The sequence below is a fragment of the Lytechinus variegatus genome, chromosome 6 (assembly GCF_018143015.1).
Source record: "Lytechinus variegatus isolate NC3 chromosome 6, Lvar_3.0, whole genome shotgun sequence".
NCBI classification, from domain to species: Eukaryota; Metazoa; Echinodermata; class Echinoidea; order Temnopleuroida; family Toxopneustidae; genus Lytechinus; species Lytechinus variegatus.
In genome coordinates this window covers 18382810-18401661 of record NC_054745.1, presented here as the reverse complement: position 1 = coordinate 18401661, position 18852 = coordinate 18382810, and the positions used below count along the sequence as shown (strand labels likewise).

General features: G+C 37.4%; 2 protein-coding genes across 3 annotated transcripts in view; one reads left to right on the top strand and one right to left on the bottom strand.

Moving 5' to 3' along the window:
• Positions 1-18852, top strand: part of LOC121417129 (lipoxygenase homology domain-containing protein 1-like) — a 95020-nt gene that overhangs the window by 50852 nt on the left and 25316 nt on the right. For both annotated transcript variants that reach the window (XM_041610712.1, XM_041610710.1), the window contains one exon: positions 201-379. In XM_041610712.1, the coding sequence (XP_041466646.1) occupies positions 201-379 (179 nt within the window). The remainder of the gene's footprint in view (positions 1-200; positions 380-18852) is intronic.
• Positions 7558-9069, bottom strand: LOC121417130. The gene is made up of 2 exons (XM_041610713.1): positions 8421-9069; positions 7558-8044 (listed from the first exon to the last, which is right to left on the bottom strand). The coding sequence occupies exons 1-2, from the start codon at positions 8846-8848 to the stop codon at positions 7717-7719; spliced, it is 756 nt and encodes a 251-aa protein (XP_041466647.1). The 5' UTR covers positions 8849-9069; the 3' UTR covers positions 7558-7716.

Here is an 18852-nt window from a genome sequence, read left to right as displayed (position 1 = left end):
AATTTTAACGCCTAGATGCAGACAGAGTGTGCACAGTGTTTTTCATGTTGGTGTAATCCTACAGATATCAAATTCAAGACTGAATGTCCAGAATACTCTTTATGATATGGGAAAATTAAATCAAATATGTTTATCGTAGGATTGTAGTTCAAATTTTGCTACATTCAAATCATAATTAAATCTTTCTCCTTTTTTTTCAGATGTCCCCTACGAGGTAACCGTCTTCACCAGTGATGTGAGTGGAGCCGGGACAGACGCTGATGTTTTCATTGTCCTTTATGGACGAGAGGTTGTTACAACTCAGAAGAGTCTCTGTGATAATAAGAAGAAACGGAAGGAGTGCTTTGAGAGGAATAGTGAAGACATGTTTGTTGTGGAGGTGAGGTTGTCAATTCTTTTATGATTACAATAATTATGCTTGCTTATATAGCGGTCCCTATTGCATAACGTCAATATCCGGGAGGGGCGTGCGAACGCGTTTGCACACCCTCATTACTTTTCATGCACGCGCTTGCACGCCCCGAAGTTAATGAGGTTGAATTTGCATATCAATAGAGCACCCCTGCAACCATCGAGGAGTGACATAACGAGCCCGTGCAGTCGCGTTTTTTTCACCTCTATTGTTCGAGGGTACTGGGCTGGCGAACCAAGAGGAATTAATTGGCGCGTGCAAACGAGTTCCTTGCCTCCATTGTTTGCCGTGAGATCTTGCGAGGGTGCAACAGTACTATAATGAATGACGATGTGTGCCGTGGAAGGTGTGACAGTATTCAAAGGGATATTCCCCAGACGAAAACATTTGCTCTGGCGAATCGCTAATTCATGCTTTAAACCCGATAATCTGCTTGAGCTTTCAAAAAGATGTATGTAATTCTTGTAAATTCCCGACAAAGATGGAAAGGGATATTGAGTTTGTTTCCGGTACTAGCAAATATATAAAGCATGGAAGTAAAATCCAATCCATCGAAGCATCCGATCAGTTTGACAACGATCGGCAACCAAATGTTACTTGAATGTTCGCTAGATTGATTTGAGGCAAGCGATTATCAAATGTACATGGCTATAATCTTTGATCTTTTAAAAGGAAGTGGAAGTTATCCAATTAAATGTATGCTAAAATTCAGCTAATTCCAAACACTTTTTTCCAAGACATGTACGACAATGACGCCCGGACGTGTTGATATACACGCTGATATACAAAATGCGCTGGACCCATCAGCTAGCTAGCTAGCTCTGTTCGCTCATTATACGTGATTAAAGCCATGCTTGATAATCATTCCAACAGCGCTGGCGAATACGCCCATATTGTCATAAATACTCGTACGTGATTCCTCCGAATCATTCTACAGAAAAGTTAAGTCACCCCTCCTACTGTTCTTGCTGTATGCCCGCCCGCTCAACCAATGTCAGTATTTTACCGCGCGCGCAAATTACACAATAATACATCGTAGTTTTGAGGCGGAGCTTTGCAATGAAACAAAATTCTTTTCACTCTACAGGGGTGTGAGAGTTCAGATTTTTATCTGATTTAAGATTCACTTGTTTTGATTTTCAGTTTGATTTCAGCTTACTTATGGCTTTCCACTTTGCAAAAAGTACGAGAGGTCTTTCTTTTTCAGACTTTTTCAACAGTTCAGTTTTTTCAGATTTTTTTGTGACCACTCATACCCCTGCACTCTACGTATTATTAGGATGTATCTATATGATCTTTAGGAACGCAAACGTATGAGAATGATAGAAACTGATAAAGCCATGTTTATTATTCAATACTTGTTATGGCTTCTCTGAAAATCGTGAAATGACTGAGTGTATGACTTGTATATTTTTGACAAAATTGAAAAAGATGAAGAAATATTTTATATTGATATTAATTACTGATGAAAGATGAAGATTAAATGGCTGTGACAGGAATTGATGGAACAATGTCGTATGAAAGAGCAGATGATTATTAAGATGAAGGAAAAGGACTGATGGGTCTTGTGAAATTGATAAAGTGGTGAAACAAATAATAGATAGCGTAGTGATTGATAAAGAAAAAGACTAGTGAATGGAAGAACGAAATTTTGAAAATTGAAAAAAAATCTGTTCATAAATATGGATTTTAGAGAGATGCAATAAAATGAAATCATATAAAAACCCGTGAGTTGAGAGACTTAGATACATATTGAATGTCGTGTGCCCGCTTGAACAAAACAAACAAAATAAAATACATGGGTCATCCGAGGTGAGGGGTTTCCCAATATGAATTAAAAAAAAATACTGCACATCCATTCCCACCCTATCAGTCATGCGCACTTACGAATCTCCTTTGCCATTCGTTCTTTCAGTGGGCTCATGGGCGGGATTTATGACATCAGAGCAAGTGCGACTAAACACAAACCATACACACAACACATCCACTTCCAGCCACGTCATTTTTTCAGTCTTAAAAATTCGTTCCTTGGGTAGGCTCATGGGCGGGATTTATGGTAGAATCAGTGCGGTACATATTTATACATACAACATACTCATCCATTCACATCACGCGCAGTTCTCAACCTCCTTTGCTATTCGTTCTTTGAGTGGGCTCATGGGCGGAGTCTATGAATGCATGCACACATTAATGCATAGAGCTATTCAGTCACGCCCATATGCAGTTTTCGGACTCCTTCGCTATTCATTAATTTTGTGCACTCATATGGGCGGGATAAAAAACAAAAATAGCGCTAATGCAATTTTCCTCGTATACGTACATACAGTATACATACAACACATTTATTCCAGGTTTCAATCCTACCTGTCAGCGTAGATGCTGGTAGGCCATGTAAAGTATCTACTGTGCTACTACACATGGTATTCCGGAAATAGAAATTGCAAAATATTATTTTTTTAAATAACGTTCAGAATTGTTTGAACCCATAACGGGGTCTGCGTTTGGAGACAAGCTATCTGACATCTGTAAAGAATTAAGTGCCACGATTATGTTCTAATTTTATTTTGAGACCACTAGAATTGACGTAATCAGTTCATCTTTTCCCATAAAGCCCGTTTTGTAAGTAGACGAGTGTCCTCTTGCCTCAAAAAGGGCAGTTGATCTATGGTATATTACTTTCCCTTCTCAATTTGTTACCTTCTGTCCCTTGTCGCCATGCGCTTAGCAAAAGGGAGGGGGAGGGGGTCACCCCCCCCCCGGAGGGGCCACTTACATTGACGAGTGGATACCATGCGTGACCAAAAAAACACGTAAAAAGGATGTCTTTTTCACGATAGGGCACGTTACGTACGTAACGTGATAAGGGTGTCAAAAACACAAAAATAATGAAAAAAGGGTATCTATTTCGCTAGGAAAATTACGTGTTTAGGGTCAAATTTGCGGGGATGATAAAACAAAATTAAAATGTTTTATAAAGGATGTCCTTTTTGCCCAACACTTCGTGTTTAGAGTCCGATTTGCGCGAGGTGTAGAAGGTGGGGTCGTACTAAACCAAATAAGGTAAAGCCGACGACCGAAGGACCCGTAACAATAAAACATTCCTGTACTTGTTTAGGGGTTCATTTCAGGGAATATTCGCCAATAGTATCGTTTTGTTTCCAATTCTTCTTAATAAGGGTAGGGTTTCACTCGCCAATACTTGTTAAGGGGTGCATTTTCAGAATATGGAAATTACGTGTTTAGGGTGCTTTTCGAGACCCCATGGTCGCGCATGGTATCCACTTGTGAATGGAAGTGCCCCCCCCCCGGGGGGTCACCCCTCCCCCTAAAGTCCCCAAAAGAAAAAAAATGGAGTAGAAAAGGAAAAGCGAAGGGAAGAAAGATAGCTTTGTGTGTTTTTCTTTGTATTCGTTATTTTTTTCTCAAAAGAATTAGTACCTTAACGTAACTCCTTCACTCTCGCACTAAATTTATTTAGAGCACATTTTTAAACCGGATTTTTCCACCTCAGCTATAGGACTAGCATAGGCGGATCCAGGTGGGGGCCCCGAGGCTCCCCCCCCCCCCCCATTGGCGGAGCAAAACAAAATTAAAAAGCGAAAGAAAAAAAGGAATGAAAAGAAAAGAGAAAAAAAGAAGAGGAAGACGAGTGAATAAAATATGAGAGGAAAACTTGGAAAAAAAATATTTCATGTCACTATATAAAATTTTCGCTCGCACTTCACATTGCCTGTTTAGTGAGCTTAAATATGAAGTTTGAAAGTCAATGTACAAAACATATCTCTCCTCGGAAAATTGAACATTCATTAATTTGTGTGATTTGCAAATTGATTTTTAAAAACTGCTCTGTATAAATGTCAGTTTGATAAAATGAAGAGGTTTTACAGGCTAGCGTTCAAACTATTCGACGCTTCGTTTTGTTGACAATCAGCCATGCATTAACTCTTATGTTACCGTGCGATAGCTTCTGTGGGAAACTGGTGAAAACACGTTTATTAAATGAAATTATGGAAATACAAGCATTGATTCGAGGGATCATAACTTTTTTACTTCTTTATCATTTTCTGTGATTAAGGTATCAAAGGATAGAGCAGATATTGAACTTTTTAGTCATGTGATTTTCTTTTTGAAATTCATATAAACCCGCCAAATGAGTTTTTGGCATCCTTTCTTCGAATTATTTTTGCTCACTCATGCGTGAATGAGGAATAATATAAGTAATACCAGATTAAAGAGGAGATCTAAGCTTTACATTTGTAGGTCACTTGTCTATTTCATTTATGATTAAGTTATGATAAATCATCGCTAAATGCAGAGAGTTCAGGCCATAATATCATCAGATTCCGCTCCCTCATTATGCATTAATAAATAAGATATCAATTAAATAATTAAATTACCCCTTTTGTTTAATCTCGCGCTTTGCAAGGTGAATAGGAAGATAAATCTTCTTCATATTTATAGGATAACATGTCCTAAGGATTACACGGTCCCGTGTCTCAAACCCAAAGTAATAATGAAAAATATCAGCTCTCTATCAAGTGCGATTTATATCCACTTTACAATTTTCTTACAAAGTGATTGAAATATAAAGCTGAAATTGACCCCCCTTTTCAGATCGGGATATCAAACATTTTCTGCTCGCGCTTTGCGCTCGCATTACTAATGTAGGAGGATTCCCTCTTACTCATCCTTTTCGTGATTTACAATACATGAGAGTGTCCCGTTCTAGGTCTAAAACTAGAATTCTTCCGCTTGCGCTTCGCGCTCGCATCAAGTGTTTAGTTATATAACTATCATGTTCATGATTACAAAAATTTATTAAAATATTCAATTCTTTAAGTAGAAATGTAAAAAATTCGCGCTCGTCAGTTGAAATATGTAACGTCGTCAAGGCTAAGTGCATGCAGTCTTTCATAGCTCTATATAGGCGCTATATAAATGCCTATTATTATTACTATTATTATTAATATTAATTAATAGGCCTATCTTTCCGGTCAGTTCAAAACGTGTAGCAAAAAAATCTGCTCGCGCTTCGCGTTCGTAGTAATTATTGCTGGCACATCATTTTTTTTTCAGAATATTCAATTTTTGGAAGAGATACAATTACCAAATAAAAAATGATCGCGCTCGCATTATAAAATAAGGATTCTGATATAATTATTTATGTTGATTTAAAGTTAAGAAAAGACTTATTGGACTACCCCCTTCAAAGAAAAATCACATTTTCTATTTTTAGAAAAAACTGCTTTGTGATATAAATGAAATATCGTGAAATTTTCTTATCTCTGATATTTTTCTTATAATTTTGATCAAATGTTTTTGGAAGTGGGCTTTGTGTTCAACTCTTAACATACCCCCCCCCGCCGACCACACAGAGTTTTTTTTTCTTTCCACGGAGTTGCACATTTCTGTTTCCCCGGCATCCAAAAGTTACGAGTTAGACCTTTCGTCACACTCAAAATCACGTATAATGACGTACATGTTCATCAAGTATGTACAACTCTATTTCTCTTACATTTTTTTTCTTGACACAGCCCCGTCACTTTCGCAATGTTTGTCAATATTCTTCCTTTGCGTTAAATGCCTCCTTCATTATCACAACTCGTGGTCATCATGTTCAGCGATCTCTGCCATAACGAAACCGAATTAGAAAAAGAAAACTCTATGAAGGTGTTTGAAGTATACTTATTAGCTTGTAGTTCCTTTATTCACATGTATTTCTATCAAAATCTGAATCAAACAATTATATATTTACAGTCACAATTGTAATAACATATTGCAATATTGATCAACTGCTTTGCGAAAAATGAGCATTATTTTGAAATGATAAACTTTCTTACTTTACGATCGATTTAGATAAGTTTCCAAAGAGTATACCCAAATACAATAATCGAAATGTATTTCCATTCGAAATCTGAAGCAAATGATGATATATTTATAGTCATTATACAATTATATTTTGCAATAGATCAACTGCTTTGTGAAAAATAATGTTTTGAATGTAACACTTTCATTGCATTCTGCCGATTTCGAAAAGTTTCCAATGATTATACAGAAATACAATAATTGAAATGTATTCCCATTCGAATCTGAAGCAATGATATTACAGTCATTATACAATTACATATTGCAATAGATCAACTGCTTTGTGAAAAATAATGTTTTGAATGTAACACTTTTATTGCCTTCTACCGATTTCTAACAGTTTCCAATGATTATACAGAAATACAATAATTGAAATGTATTTCCATTCGAATCTGAAGCAATGATATTACAGTCATTATACAATTACATATTGCAATAGATCAACTGCTTTGTGAAAAATAATGTTTTGAATGTAACACTTTCATTGCCTTCTACCGATTTCTAAAAGTTTCCAATGATTATACAGAAATACAATAATTGAAATGTATTTCCATTCGAATCTGAAGCAATGATATTACAGTCATTATACAATTACATATTGCAATAAATCGATTGCTTTGCAAAAGATGTTTGGAAAACCCACAAATTAACAATTTCCAATGTATTTCCATTCGAAATCTGAAGCAAAGTATCATAATATTCAGAGTCATTATATTCACGCACATTACCATTCAAATTGTAAATAATCATATTCATAGAGAGTCACTATACGATATATCTTGCAATTAAAGTTGATCAGGATGCTGGCATGGTCACTTCTTTGTTAATGAACCTTCAGTCTGTGATCGTTCTTGTCCTTCTTGCTGGTGAAGACGTATCTGCATCCTGGAGCCACGCACCTTCCAAGACCCTTGCTCGCGTACAACGGCATGAAGTCACAAGGCTGAACAGGTACTCCCGTCAACGAGTCTTGAAATGTCCTCAGGTGACCAACGTGTTCTTCACTTGGTGACGGGGATGGGAAATTCCGAAGGATGGACATGTCCTCCTCCTCCAGCTGCGGTGGATGTGACTCACAATGGTGGTATTGCCCTTGGCACTTGCTGAAAATCAGCATCCCGATCCGCCTGTCCATGTGACGATGCACAAAGAGATAGTCTTCATGATACCTCGACAACTTCAGTTGCCTCGCTGACCCTCCAATTGCTGCCTTCACTTCACTAAAGTCACCTCCATATGGAACTGGATCTGCTCCGCTTGGATCTGCTCCGCTTGGCTCTGCTCCGCTTGGCTCGCATCTCACTTCAATGTTGTTCCCAGAAAACTTGACCTGTTTCCAGTAGCCGTTTTGGATTGAGTTCATCGCTCTGTCAAATACTCTGTTTTCCTTCAGCTTCCTCTCTTCGGTGGTGATGCTCTGCTGACAAGGAGGCTTATCTTCATCGGGCAGAGTGGCTGGCAAGTACACGCCCGTCAAAGATTGGGTACATGGGCCCCAAAACATGCTCAATTGGATTGTATGCAGAATCCCCAGGGCAGTAGGTTGTGACAATCAGAGCATCAAGTCTAGAGTCCTTGAAGAACCTCCCGTAATGAAAGATATTTGTAGCATGGTTCGGGCTGAAATCTGGACTACCGTCGACTAAGAGGAGTAACATGCGCTTGTCCTCGCGCATCAGAGTTGTCAAGTCGTTTAGATGAGACGCTATGTTCGTTTCGGAGTGGGGACTTCTCAGCACGACTGTGGCCTTGTGATTCTCGGGAAGACTGTATGAAAGAGAGGAAGAAACAATGAAAAGAAAAAAAATATTGAGTCATTACTAGTTCTAGTCTAAAAAACAGGACAAGAGTCATAAGCAGCAATAAATGGGAAGTTGTTTGAAATAAAATAAAGAGGCAATATCTGAAACTGATGTCATTCTATAATTGTAATTTCTGCAGTATTTTACAGAAAGAAACATGCGAAAACATTTGAATTTGCCCCCCCCCCAAAAAAAAAGGAAAACGATACTATCGATAACGGGTAGCACTCCATAATATTAGTTAAGATTTTGCTTCTACAAAGTCCCTTTTTTCACATTGTGATCTATCATTTTTGGGGGGAATGTCATATACTCATTACATAACAAAACTTAATACTTACACATAACGTTGTCGCCCGAGCTGATCTTCGATGAACCCTGGAGAGGAAGACAACTCCAAGTACCCGGCTGGTGTCAAAGCGTATCCTGGTGTAGGGAAGTCATGATCCCAGTACCGAGGAGCATCGGAGGAAGGAAAGAAACGCCGAATGGTGATCCGCCGATCCACTGCCAACGAGTTGTCACTCACACGGATCTTGTTCTTATTGTCAGCAGAGAAGACGAGTGCACATTCCCCAACTTTAGACGCCATTTCCAGACAATACTTGACCCGAGATGAATAGAAGTGGCTGTTCGTATTCTCTTTTCTAGCCGAGTTGTCCTTGGTTGCTACACGGGCATCGATCAGACCTTTGTAGGATGCGGCACTGCGATTTCCTCGATTGGGAGGTTGTAGCAAACGAGCCACTGTCCTGTCACCTATAAACATAATGAACAAAAACACGCGTTTTAAGAAAATAAGCCAAAGTTTAAAATTAGTATATTTCTGAAGATTATATAATCATCATTGAAACAGATGATACAGATTTTAAAACCACCAACAGTATTCATAATGATAACTTTATTATGTGGGGATTTTTCTAATTAACGGAAAAGTGTAATGGTTACGTAAACTTTAATATCCAACCCTCATCTCTAGTATCCCGACACCGCCTGGAAGCTCATTAAGTAAATCAAGCTCATTAAGTAAATCAAATTTACACCTCGCGATTGAAACGTCTATCCAAATGCATTCTTCAATCGATGTGGATTGTATAGGACCAAATATAGTTAGGGATTTAAGTATCATAGTAATCATATATAACATTTGCCTCGGTGTACAAAAGATTAAAACATATCTTTTCAAATCTACAAAACAACGTTTCGCCCCCCAAATACATATGAAATAAATAAAATAGAAAACTAGATAATTGGAAAAAGATGTGACTTGAGTTGTCGTTTGAAAGAAGATATGGTCCCTACTTTGATTTACAAGCAGAAAAAGTATTAAGTATTAGGGTCGATCCAAGTCAATCGTGTAAGAGAAAAAAAAGGGATATCTTCATGATCTTACCAAGATTTGGATAGGAATCGCGAAGATTAGGAATGGTGTTGAGAAGATGCTGTTTGATCTCTGGTAGGGTCGAGCCACACGTTCCCGTCGCTTCTTGCCGTCTCCTATGCGCTCGAAAACCATTGCTCTCGATGAAGTTCTTGGTGGCCGGTACAATTTCGGGGAAGTCATCTCGCACAGCAGGTCGGCCAGTTCGATGTCTTTTCTTACGGCGTTCGTCATCGTCTTCGGAGAAGGTGCGTTTAGGAGGTTGCATGAGCCAGCTCAGATCAATCCCTTCCTTTCTAGTCGCAGTCAAAGTACCAGGCTGGCAGTGCGAAAAGGCCATGGTTGAAGATTGACATTAAGTTCGAATGTAATGAATGCGTCTGAAGTTGAGCTCTCGGATTTAAGAAATGAAGCTCGCTTGATCGTTACGGCTGGAGCTGACGAAGCTAGTACAATAGGAATCGATCGATTTTTATTCATTATGACCATCCAATTAGAAACGCGAACGCCACACGCCCATTCTAACTTCATCCAATGGATGCGAATCAATCATAATCAAACAGCATACTCTCCTGGTATTGGGTCAGAGCTTTAGCCAATCAGCTCTTAATATTATGTGGATGACCGGGAGCCTTTTTCCAATGATACCCAATGGACTATATCTTATTTATGATTTACAAAATATGAATAGAATGTCCCGCTTTAATGTCTAAAATCTAAATTTTCTTCCTCTCGCGCTTCCCGCTCGCATCAATTATTGTTTATTTACATACCTACCCCATTTATTATTTTTTTTTTATTTTTTAGGTCGGAATGTCAAAATAATTTGCTCGCGCTCGCATTATTGGAATAGTCACATACAAATCTTGTTCAGGATTACACATAATATTGCCCAGAAAATTAAATTTTCAGGAAAAATACATGTACTAAGTAAAAAATAAAATCGCACGCGCACTTTTCATAAGGCTTATGAGATTACTTCATGTTTATGTTGCTTTATAACAAAGAAACAAAGAAGTGACTGATCGGGGGAAATATAGGTGAAGATAATTTCGGGACCGTCCCCTATTGGCGAAAGTCGGATCCGCCCTTGTGACACATACACACACACACACCGGAAAAATGGCCGGTGCCCCCCCCCCCCCTGAAAAAACAAGGACCCCCCAGTCCCCCCCCCCTTCCGGGAAAAAAATCCAAGCTACGCCACTGCTTCGGGGCAGGGTCGATCGCCGCAAAAAAAATATTGGAGTCAAATATGTCTACTTTACCCTCCCTTCCCATTAATTTTACAATGTATACATAATATGCAATGTTATTAGCGCTATGATTTAAAGTTAAATTCATTTTATTGCAAGTCTATGAAGGGGATTTGTTTTGGGATTTACATTGCGAAAAATATAATAAAAAATTTTAACCATCTCCTTACGCGCTTACCCCATCTAGGAAGTGAAGCAATGTGTCGGAATGAAGACAGCGAGAGACAGGGAGAGCAGATGCAGATAGGGGAGATTCTTCTTGAGAGAAAGGGGGGAGGGGTCAAGGCGGAGGCAAGACATAGCACGACCTCAAGGATAGTATTGCGCACTGCATTGGAATAAAATATTGCACTCCAACTTTTTTTTTCTTTATCTGTTTGAATCATACATCATTTTCAGCTCAGAGCATCCCTTTATTAATTCCCCTTTTTAGGTCATAGTATCATTGCATTGTTCAATAATTAGTGATATACCGTACCACTTTCAAATTCCTTCCGAGAGTCCGCACAAGTTTTTAATTCTATTTTTTTTAAGAAGAGCAACAGCCGACGTATCGAGCAAACTTAACAATGAAAGCCCGCGATCTCTTTGAAAAGCGCAATAGGCTCCTCGGTGTGACCATGAATAGGTCCATGGTGTGACAATCATTTTCCTTGCATTAGACCATACAGATTAGACGATGCTTTTATGTCCATTTAATTCGGCAACACATACACAACAACTCGCTTTGACACTGGGGCAAAGTTATTGCACTGCCATTGTTCTGTTAATCGTTAGTTTATCAAAGAGCACTTTACTTCCAAGGTTTCATCAATAGCTGGCGGTGTATTTTTTCTCGACCATTGTTTTTATTTATTAATCCTTATTGGTGAATGGCCACTGCATAGATCTAATACCATATATCACAACACCTGCATTGAGTATATGATAATATGAAAGGCATCTCCCACAAACTTTCTGCAAATAGGGTTCCACAATTATGTCAAAATGAAATGTAGTATTTAATCTCGCAACATACTAAATGATTATCGTGTGATAAAAAAAATGACACCTTAAAAAAAAATCACAATTATGAGGAAAAAATACTTCATATACAAATAATGATCATCGTATGAAGAGTTTGATTGCACAAGGGGGTAGGTCCACTTGGAACATTCCAAGCAGAACTATGTTTTTTATTCTCATTTCTTTCTATTCTTAATTATTGCAATATTCTTACGAGAAACTAAATTGCCATGACGTACTACCCTATCATGACTTGTGAACATAAATTGGGTACAAACGAAATCTACCTGTCTTCATTTTTTCTATACATTAAAAAGAACATTGTGGACATAACCACTGTTACAGGCAAACTGAAATTACTCCAATCTCTTTTCTGTACAAAAATGTGATTTTCTTTGCCACTTTCAATTTTGTGCACGTTTCAATTTGAATTTAAAATTTTCTTTGGTATCATCAGAGCGACTAAAAATTTAGAGGTTTTGAGACAGAAAATAATAAAGTCCATGAAAAATCGACCTAACCCCTTCTTACAAATGAGCTCTTCAGATGAGTTTGGTTGTAAAAACGGTTAGGTCCACTCCAAGAAAATATGTTTTTATTATTATGATATTATTGTCTCGAATTCATTCACTGCAACCTTTGCCTTAATTTGGCGCAAATAAAAAAAATTGCTTCATAGTAAAATAAATACATTCCGATTATCCAAGTATTGAAGGGATGGTCCGGGCTGAACATATTCATATCTTGGTATATAGAGTAGAATTCACTGAGCAAAATGCTGAAAATTTCATCAAAATCGGATAACAATAATAAAGTTAATGTAGTTTAAATTTTAGCAATATTTCCTTAAAAAAATCGTCATGAATTAGGTAGGCTGATGATGTCATGTCACACCTCCACTTCCCGCTTTCTTGTTATGTTATTACATACAAATCATTTTTTTTTCATTATATCATACTTGTGTGAATAATATGTCTCCCTTATAATGAAATAAGTTGCAACACTATATATCTTATGCAAATCAGTTGTCAATCCAATGTTTCTAGTTCGTGGAGGAAAAAATTGAATAAACCTAATTTCAAATATTAAAATACAAAAGAACAAGTGGGGATGTGCTATCATCAGCCCACCATATGAATAATCATGACGACTGCTTTGACAAAATATTGCTGAACTTTAAAATGCAATAACTTTGGTATTTGTTATCCGGTTTTTATGAAATTGTCACCATTTTGCTCAGTGAATTCTACCCTATGTACCAACATATAAATATTTTCAGCCCGGACCATCCCTTCAACACTTGGATAATCGGAATGTATTTATTTTACTGTGATGCAATTTTTTTGATTTACGCCAAATTAAGGCTAGGTTGCATTGAATGAATTTGAGACAATGATATCATAATAATAATAACAGATTTTCTTGGAGTGGACCTCACCGCTTTTACAACCAAACTCCTCTGAATAGCTCATTTGTCAACAGTTCTTCTATAATCGCACAGTATATTTCCCGACCACATGAATTTATAATTATAGTGAGATATGTACAGTTTAGTAGCCTTAATATTTATGTAATTCTGCAAATAGTCTCTGAGATATTATGTTTCATGAACACATTTGATTGATTGATTAAATTATGTTTCTAATTCCTTTCGATGGCCAGCTAGAAATACACAAGACAAAGCTAGTATGTTCTCAAGAGCGAGCCGGATTATCTATGAAAGCCCATTAGGGTCTTTGAATAGCGCGTCAGGCTCCTTGAATCATGTAACAATAGAGTACCTTATCACCTTGCGTTCCTTTTTAAATAGGTGATTATCTATACGAACAATGTCCATTTAAATCGGCAACACATATGCAACAACTCGCTTTGACACTGGGGCAACTTTATTGCACTGAAAAGCCCTGGCTCTCTATTACCGTTTGTTTATCAAATAGCACTTTGCTACCAAAGGTTTATCAATAGTGCATTTATTCTCGACGTGTATGGTTTCACCATTATCACAACACCTACAATGAGTATATGGTGACACATTATGACAGGCATCTACCACAAACTTTCTGCACATGATATGTAGAAATGAAAAGTAGTGTTAATTCTAGCAAAATGTCAAAACTATGCTCCTATCTCAACTTTCGATGACGGGTCATCATAACATCTCTTGAATATGGATTTCTCTTATTTCTTTATTCTTGAAACAAGGCTTCTCTCCTTTTTCTTTTCTATTCTCACTACTATTTTTAAATGAAATATTAAAAGGTACTTAAGAATTAAAAAACACGACTTCTACTGGAAATATGCTTAGATATAAACGAGTGGGGGGTATGAGGAACCTAATACAGTGTTTATTTCAGACCTCCTTTTTTCATCTTTGTCCATACCATTAATTCTAATAATAATAATAATTACACTAGAACAGTTTCTGTATACCGGAGTACGCCTTACCAAAGGTCTCAATGCGTATAAAGAAAAGAGGGGGGGGGGGATATGAGGGCAAGTTGGTAATGCTGTGATGATAGATATCAGTTTAAATTGTGCCGGATACTATTCTTATAAAATTCCGGCGCTGTGTGTGTAAACCCCCCTTTTATGATTTTAAGTATGTGCATGTAAGATTATACCCTCTACCCTAATACAACTCTTTCTCAGCTGTCGATTGGCATCAATTTTATAACAATATGCCTCTGTTTGGCCGAAAAAAAATTATTGTGTCTTGGCTAAATTTTCTGTTCGTTCTCTGTAAGGAATATTCCGGTTTATTGCAATTAATGGAATAAATTGTGAATAATGTTTGATCATTATACTCATGACATCAAGCTTTAGAATGAGACTAAAATATGTCTCCAGCCCTCTGTATACCAAACTTATCCTCCACCTTTGAAATACAAAACGTGACTCTGTGCGCGGGGGGGGGACCACCCCCTCCCCCTCCGTCTTCGAAATTTTGTATTCTCCCAGTCGCGGTATCGCGAATGTCCGCGTGCTATAGTACTTTTTCCCCTTTTTCATGACATGACTAGAGGATGAGCTTTAAACTGATACAATTTACATGACAATATCTCTCCGTTAATTCATCTGAGATTCAATATGTTAAACCGAATGAAAATGGGAAAACAATTGGATCACAATAGAAACTTTGCTCAAAGTATCCCGTTTTTAGGTAACTGCATATTGTTCAATAAATAGTGGGAATATTGCATCTTGTGTGAAGTGCTAAATAGATATGACAATGATTGATAGTAATAATCATAAATTATAATACCGTAACACTCTCAAATTCATTCCGACGCCCTGCAAAATTTAAAGAAGACCAAGCTAGCATGTTCTTCACATCGAGCCGGATAATCTATGAAAGCCCATTCGGGCTTTTGAATAGCGCGTCAGGCTCCTTGAATCATGTAACAATAGAGTACCTTACCATCACCTTGCATTCCTTTTTAAATAGGTGATTATCTATACGAACAATGCCCATTTAAATCGGCAACACATATGCAACAACTCGCTTTGACACTGGGGCAACTTTATTGCACTGAAAAGCCCTGGCTCTCTATTACCGTTTGTTTACCAAATAGCACTTTGCTACCAAAGGTTTATCAATAGTGCATTTATTCTCGACGTGTATGGTTTCAATACCATTATCACAACACCTACAATGAGTATATGGTGACACATTATGACAGGCATCTACCACAAACTTTCTGCACATGATATGTCGAAATGAAAAGTAGTGTTAATTCTAGCAAAATGCCAATACTATGCTCGTATCTCAACTTTCGATGACGGGTCATCATAACATCTCTTGAATATGGATTTCTCTTATTTCTTTATTCTTGAAACAAGGCTTCTCTCCTTTTTCTTTTCTATTCTTCCAACTATTTCTAAATGAAATATTAAAAGGTACTTAAGAATTAAAAAACACGACTTCTACTGAAGATATGCTTAGATATAAACGAGTGGGGGGGGGGGGTATGAGGAACCCAATACAGTCTTTATTTCAGACCTCCTTTTTTCATCTTTGTCCATACCATTAATTCTAATAATAATAATAATTACACTAGAACAGTTTCTGTATACCGGAGTACGCCTTACCAAAGGTCTCAATGCGTATAAAGAAAAGAGGGGGGGGGGAGATATGAGGGCAAGTTGGTAATGCAGCTGTGATGATAATTATTATCAGTTTAAATTGTGCCGGATACTATTCTTAAATTCCGGCGCTGTGTGGTGTAAACCCCCCTTTTATGATTTTAAGTATGTGCATGTAAGATTATACCCTCTACCATAATACAACTCTTTCTCAGCTGTCGATTGGCATCAATTTTATAACAATATGCCTCTGTTGGCCGAAAAAAAATTATTGTGTCTTGGCTAAATTTTCTGTTCGTTCTCTGTAAGGAATATTCCGGTTTATTGCAATTAATGGAATAAATTGTGAATAATGTTTGATCATTATACTCATGACATCAAGCTTTAGAATGAGACTAAAATATGTCTCCAGCCCTCTGTATACCAAACTTATCCTCCACCTTTGAAATACAAAACGTGACTCTGTGCGCGGGGGGGGGACCACCCCCTCCCCCCTCCGTCTTCGAAATTTTGTATTCTCCCAGTCGCGGTATCGCGAATGTCCGCGTGCTATAGTACTTTTTCCCCTTTTTCATGACATGACTAGGGAATGAGCTTTAAACTGATACAATTTACATGACAATATCTCTCCGTTAATTCATCTGAGATTCAATATGTTAAACCGAATGAAAATGGGAAAACAATTGGATCACAATAGAAACTTTGCTCAAAGTATCCCGTTTTTAGGTAACTGCATATTGTTCAATAAATAGTGGGAATATTGCATCTTGTGTGAAGTGCTAAATAGATATGACAATGATTGATAGTAATAATCATAAATTATAATACCGTAACAATCTTAAATTCATTCCGACGCCCTGCAAAATTTAAAGAAGACCAAGCTAGTATGTTCTTCACATCGAGCCGGATAATCTATGAAAGCCCATTCGGGCTTTTGAATAGCGCGTCAGGCTCCTTGAATCATGTAACAATAGAGTACCTTACCATCACCTTGCATTCCTTTTTAAATAGGTGATTATCTATACGAACAATGCCCATTTAAATCGGCAACACATACGCAACAACTCGCTTTGACACTGGGGCAACTTTATTGCACTGAAAAGCCCTGGCTCTCTATTACCGTTTGTTTATCAAATAGCACTTTGCTACCAAAGGTTTATCAATAGTGCATTTATTCTCGACGTGTATGGTTTCACTACCATTATCACAACACCTACAATGAGTATATGGTGACACATTATGACAGGCATCTACCACAAACTTTCTGCACATAATATGTCGAAATGAAAAGTAGTGTTAATTCTAGCAAAATGCCAATACTATGCTCCTATCTCAACTTTCGATGACGGGTCATCATAACATCTCTTGAATATGGATTTCTCTTATTTCTTTATTCTTGAAACAAGGCTTCTCCCCTTTTCTTTTCTATTCTTCCAACTATTTCTAAATGAAATATTAAAAGGTACTTAAAAATTAAAAAAACACGACTTCTTCTGAAAATATGCTTAGATATAAACGAGTGGGGGGGGGGGGGGGGTATGAGGAACCCAATACATGCAGTCTATATACCCCTCTTTTATGATTTTAAGTATGTGCATGTAAGATTATACCCTCTACCCTAATACAACTCTTTCTCAGCTGTCGACTGGCTTCAATTTTATAACGATATGCCTCTGTTTGGCTGAAAAAAAAAAATTGTGTCTTGGCTACATTTTCTGTTCATTCTCTGTAAGGAAAATTCGGGTTTATTGCAATTAATGGAATAAATTGTGAATAATGTTTGATTATTATATACTCATGACAACAAGCTTTAGAATGAGACTAAAATATGTCTCCAGCCCTCTGTATACCAAACTTATCCACCTTTGAAATACAAAACGTGACTCTGTGCGGGGGGGGGGGGTATTCTCCCAGTCGCGGTATCGCGAATGTCCGCGCGCTATAGCACTATTTTTTTCCTTTGACATGACCGGGTATGAGCTTTAAATTGATATCAATTTCCATGACAATATCTGTCCGTTAATTCATCTGAGATTCAATATGTTAAACCGAATTAAAATGGGAAAACAATTGGATCACAATAGAAACTTCGTTAAAATATCCCGTTTCAGATAACTGCATAATAGTGAGTATTGTTCGATAATATCGTATCTGAAGTGCTAAATATGTATAATAATGATTGATGGTAATAATGTTGGATCATTATACTCATGACATCAAGCTTTAGAATGAGACTAAAATATGTCTCCAGCCTTCTGTATACCAAACTTATCCACCTTTGAAATACAAAACTCCTATCCCAACTTACGAAGACGAGTTTTGGAGTCATAATGGCACCCCCTTGCAAAATGACATGAAGATATATCGACTTTGTATTCTAAAAGTATTAAATTTGCAATGCATTTTTTGTTCCAATTCTGAAATTACCTTTTTAAGGTTACCGCGTCTACTGGAAATTGCATACGCAGATAAACTCCTTTTACAAAGATAACATTAACTTTGGGCGTTGAATACTAATTATCGCCCTCCTAATCAAGAGCGAAAGTAACATACCAAACTTCCGACAAAAGCAACTTTGATTTTTCCGTTTGGATTAAAAACATGAATGATATAAAAAAAATAAGACGTCGCGACTTTGACGATGAACTTGCCAAAAATGTGTCGCAAATGATGTTAATAATGCTTGCAATTGTCTTTATATTTTCATTTTCTTTTACCTAACAATAAACTAGTATTCAAGAGTTGAAAAAATTGACATGTAAACGATGCACATTGTGACAAGTTTCATTTTAAGACTTTATTAATTCTTGATAGAAATGTCTCATAATAACAAAATGCTAGGTGTCCAGGGGACGGATCCAGGATTATTGGAAGAGGCGGCTTACTTTTTTGACTTCCGCTGAAGATCATTCGAGGGCCGCGAAACGGGTTGACAGTCGGGGGGGGGGGGGGTCGACCCGATGCAAAAATAAAATCACAATCAGATGTTTTGTAATGAGATCCGTTCTGCGATCCCCGGTTTCCGCGGAGGTTTGAATTTAGGTGTCT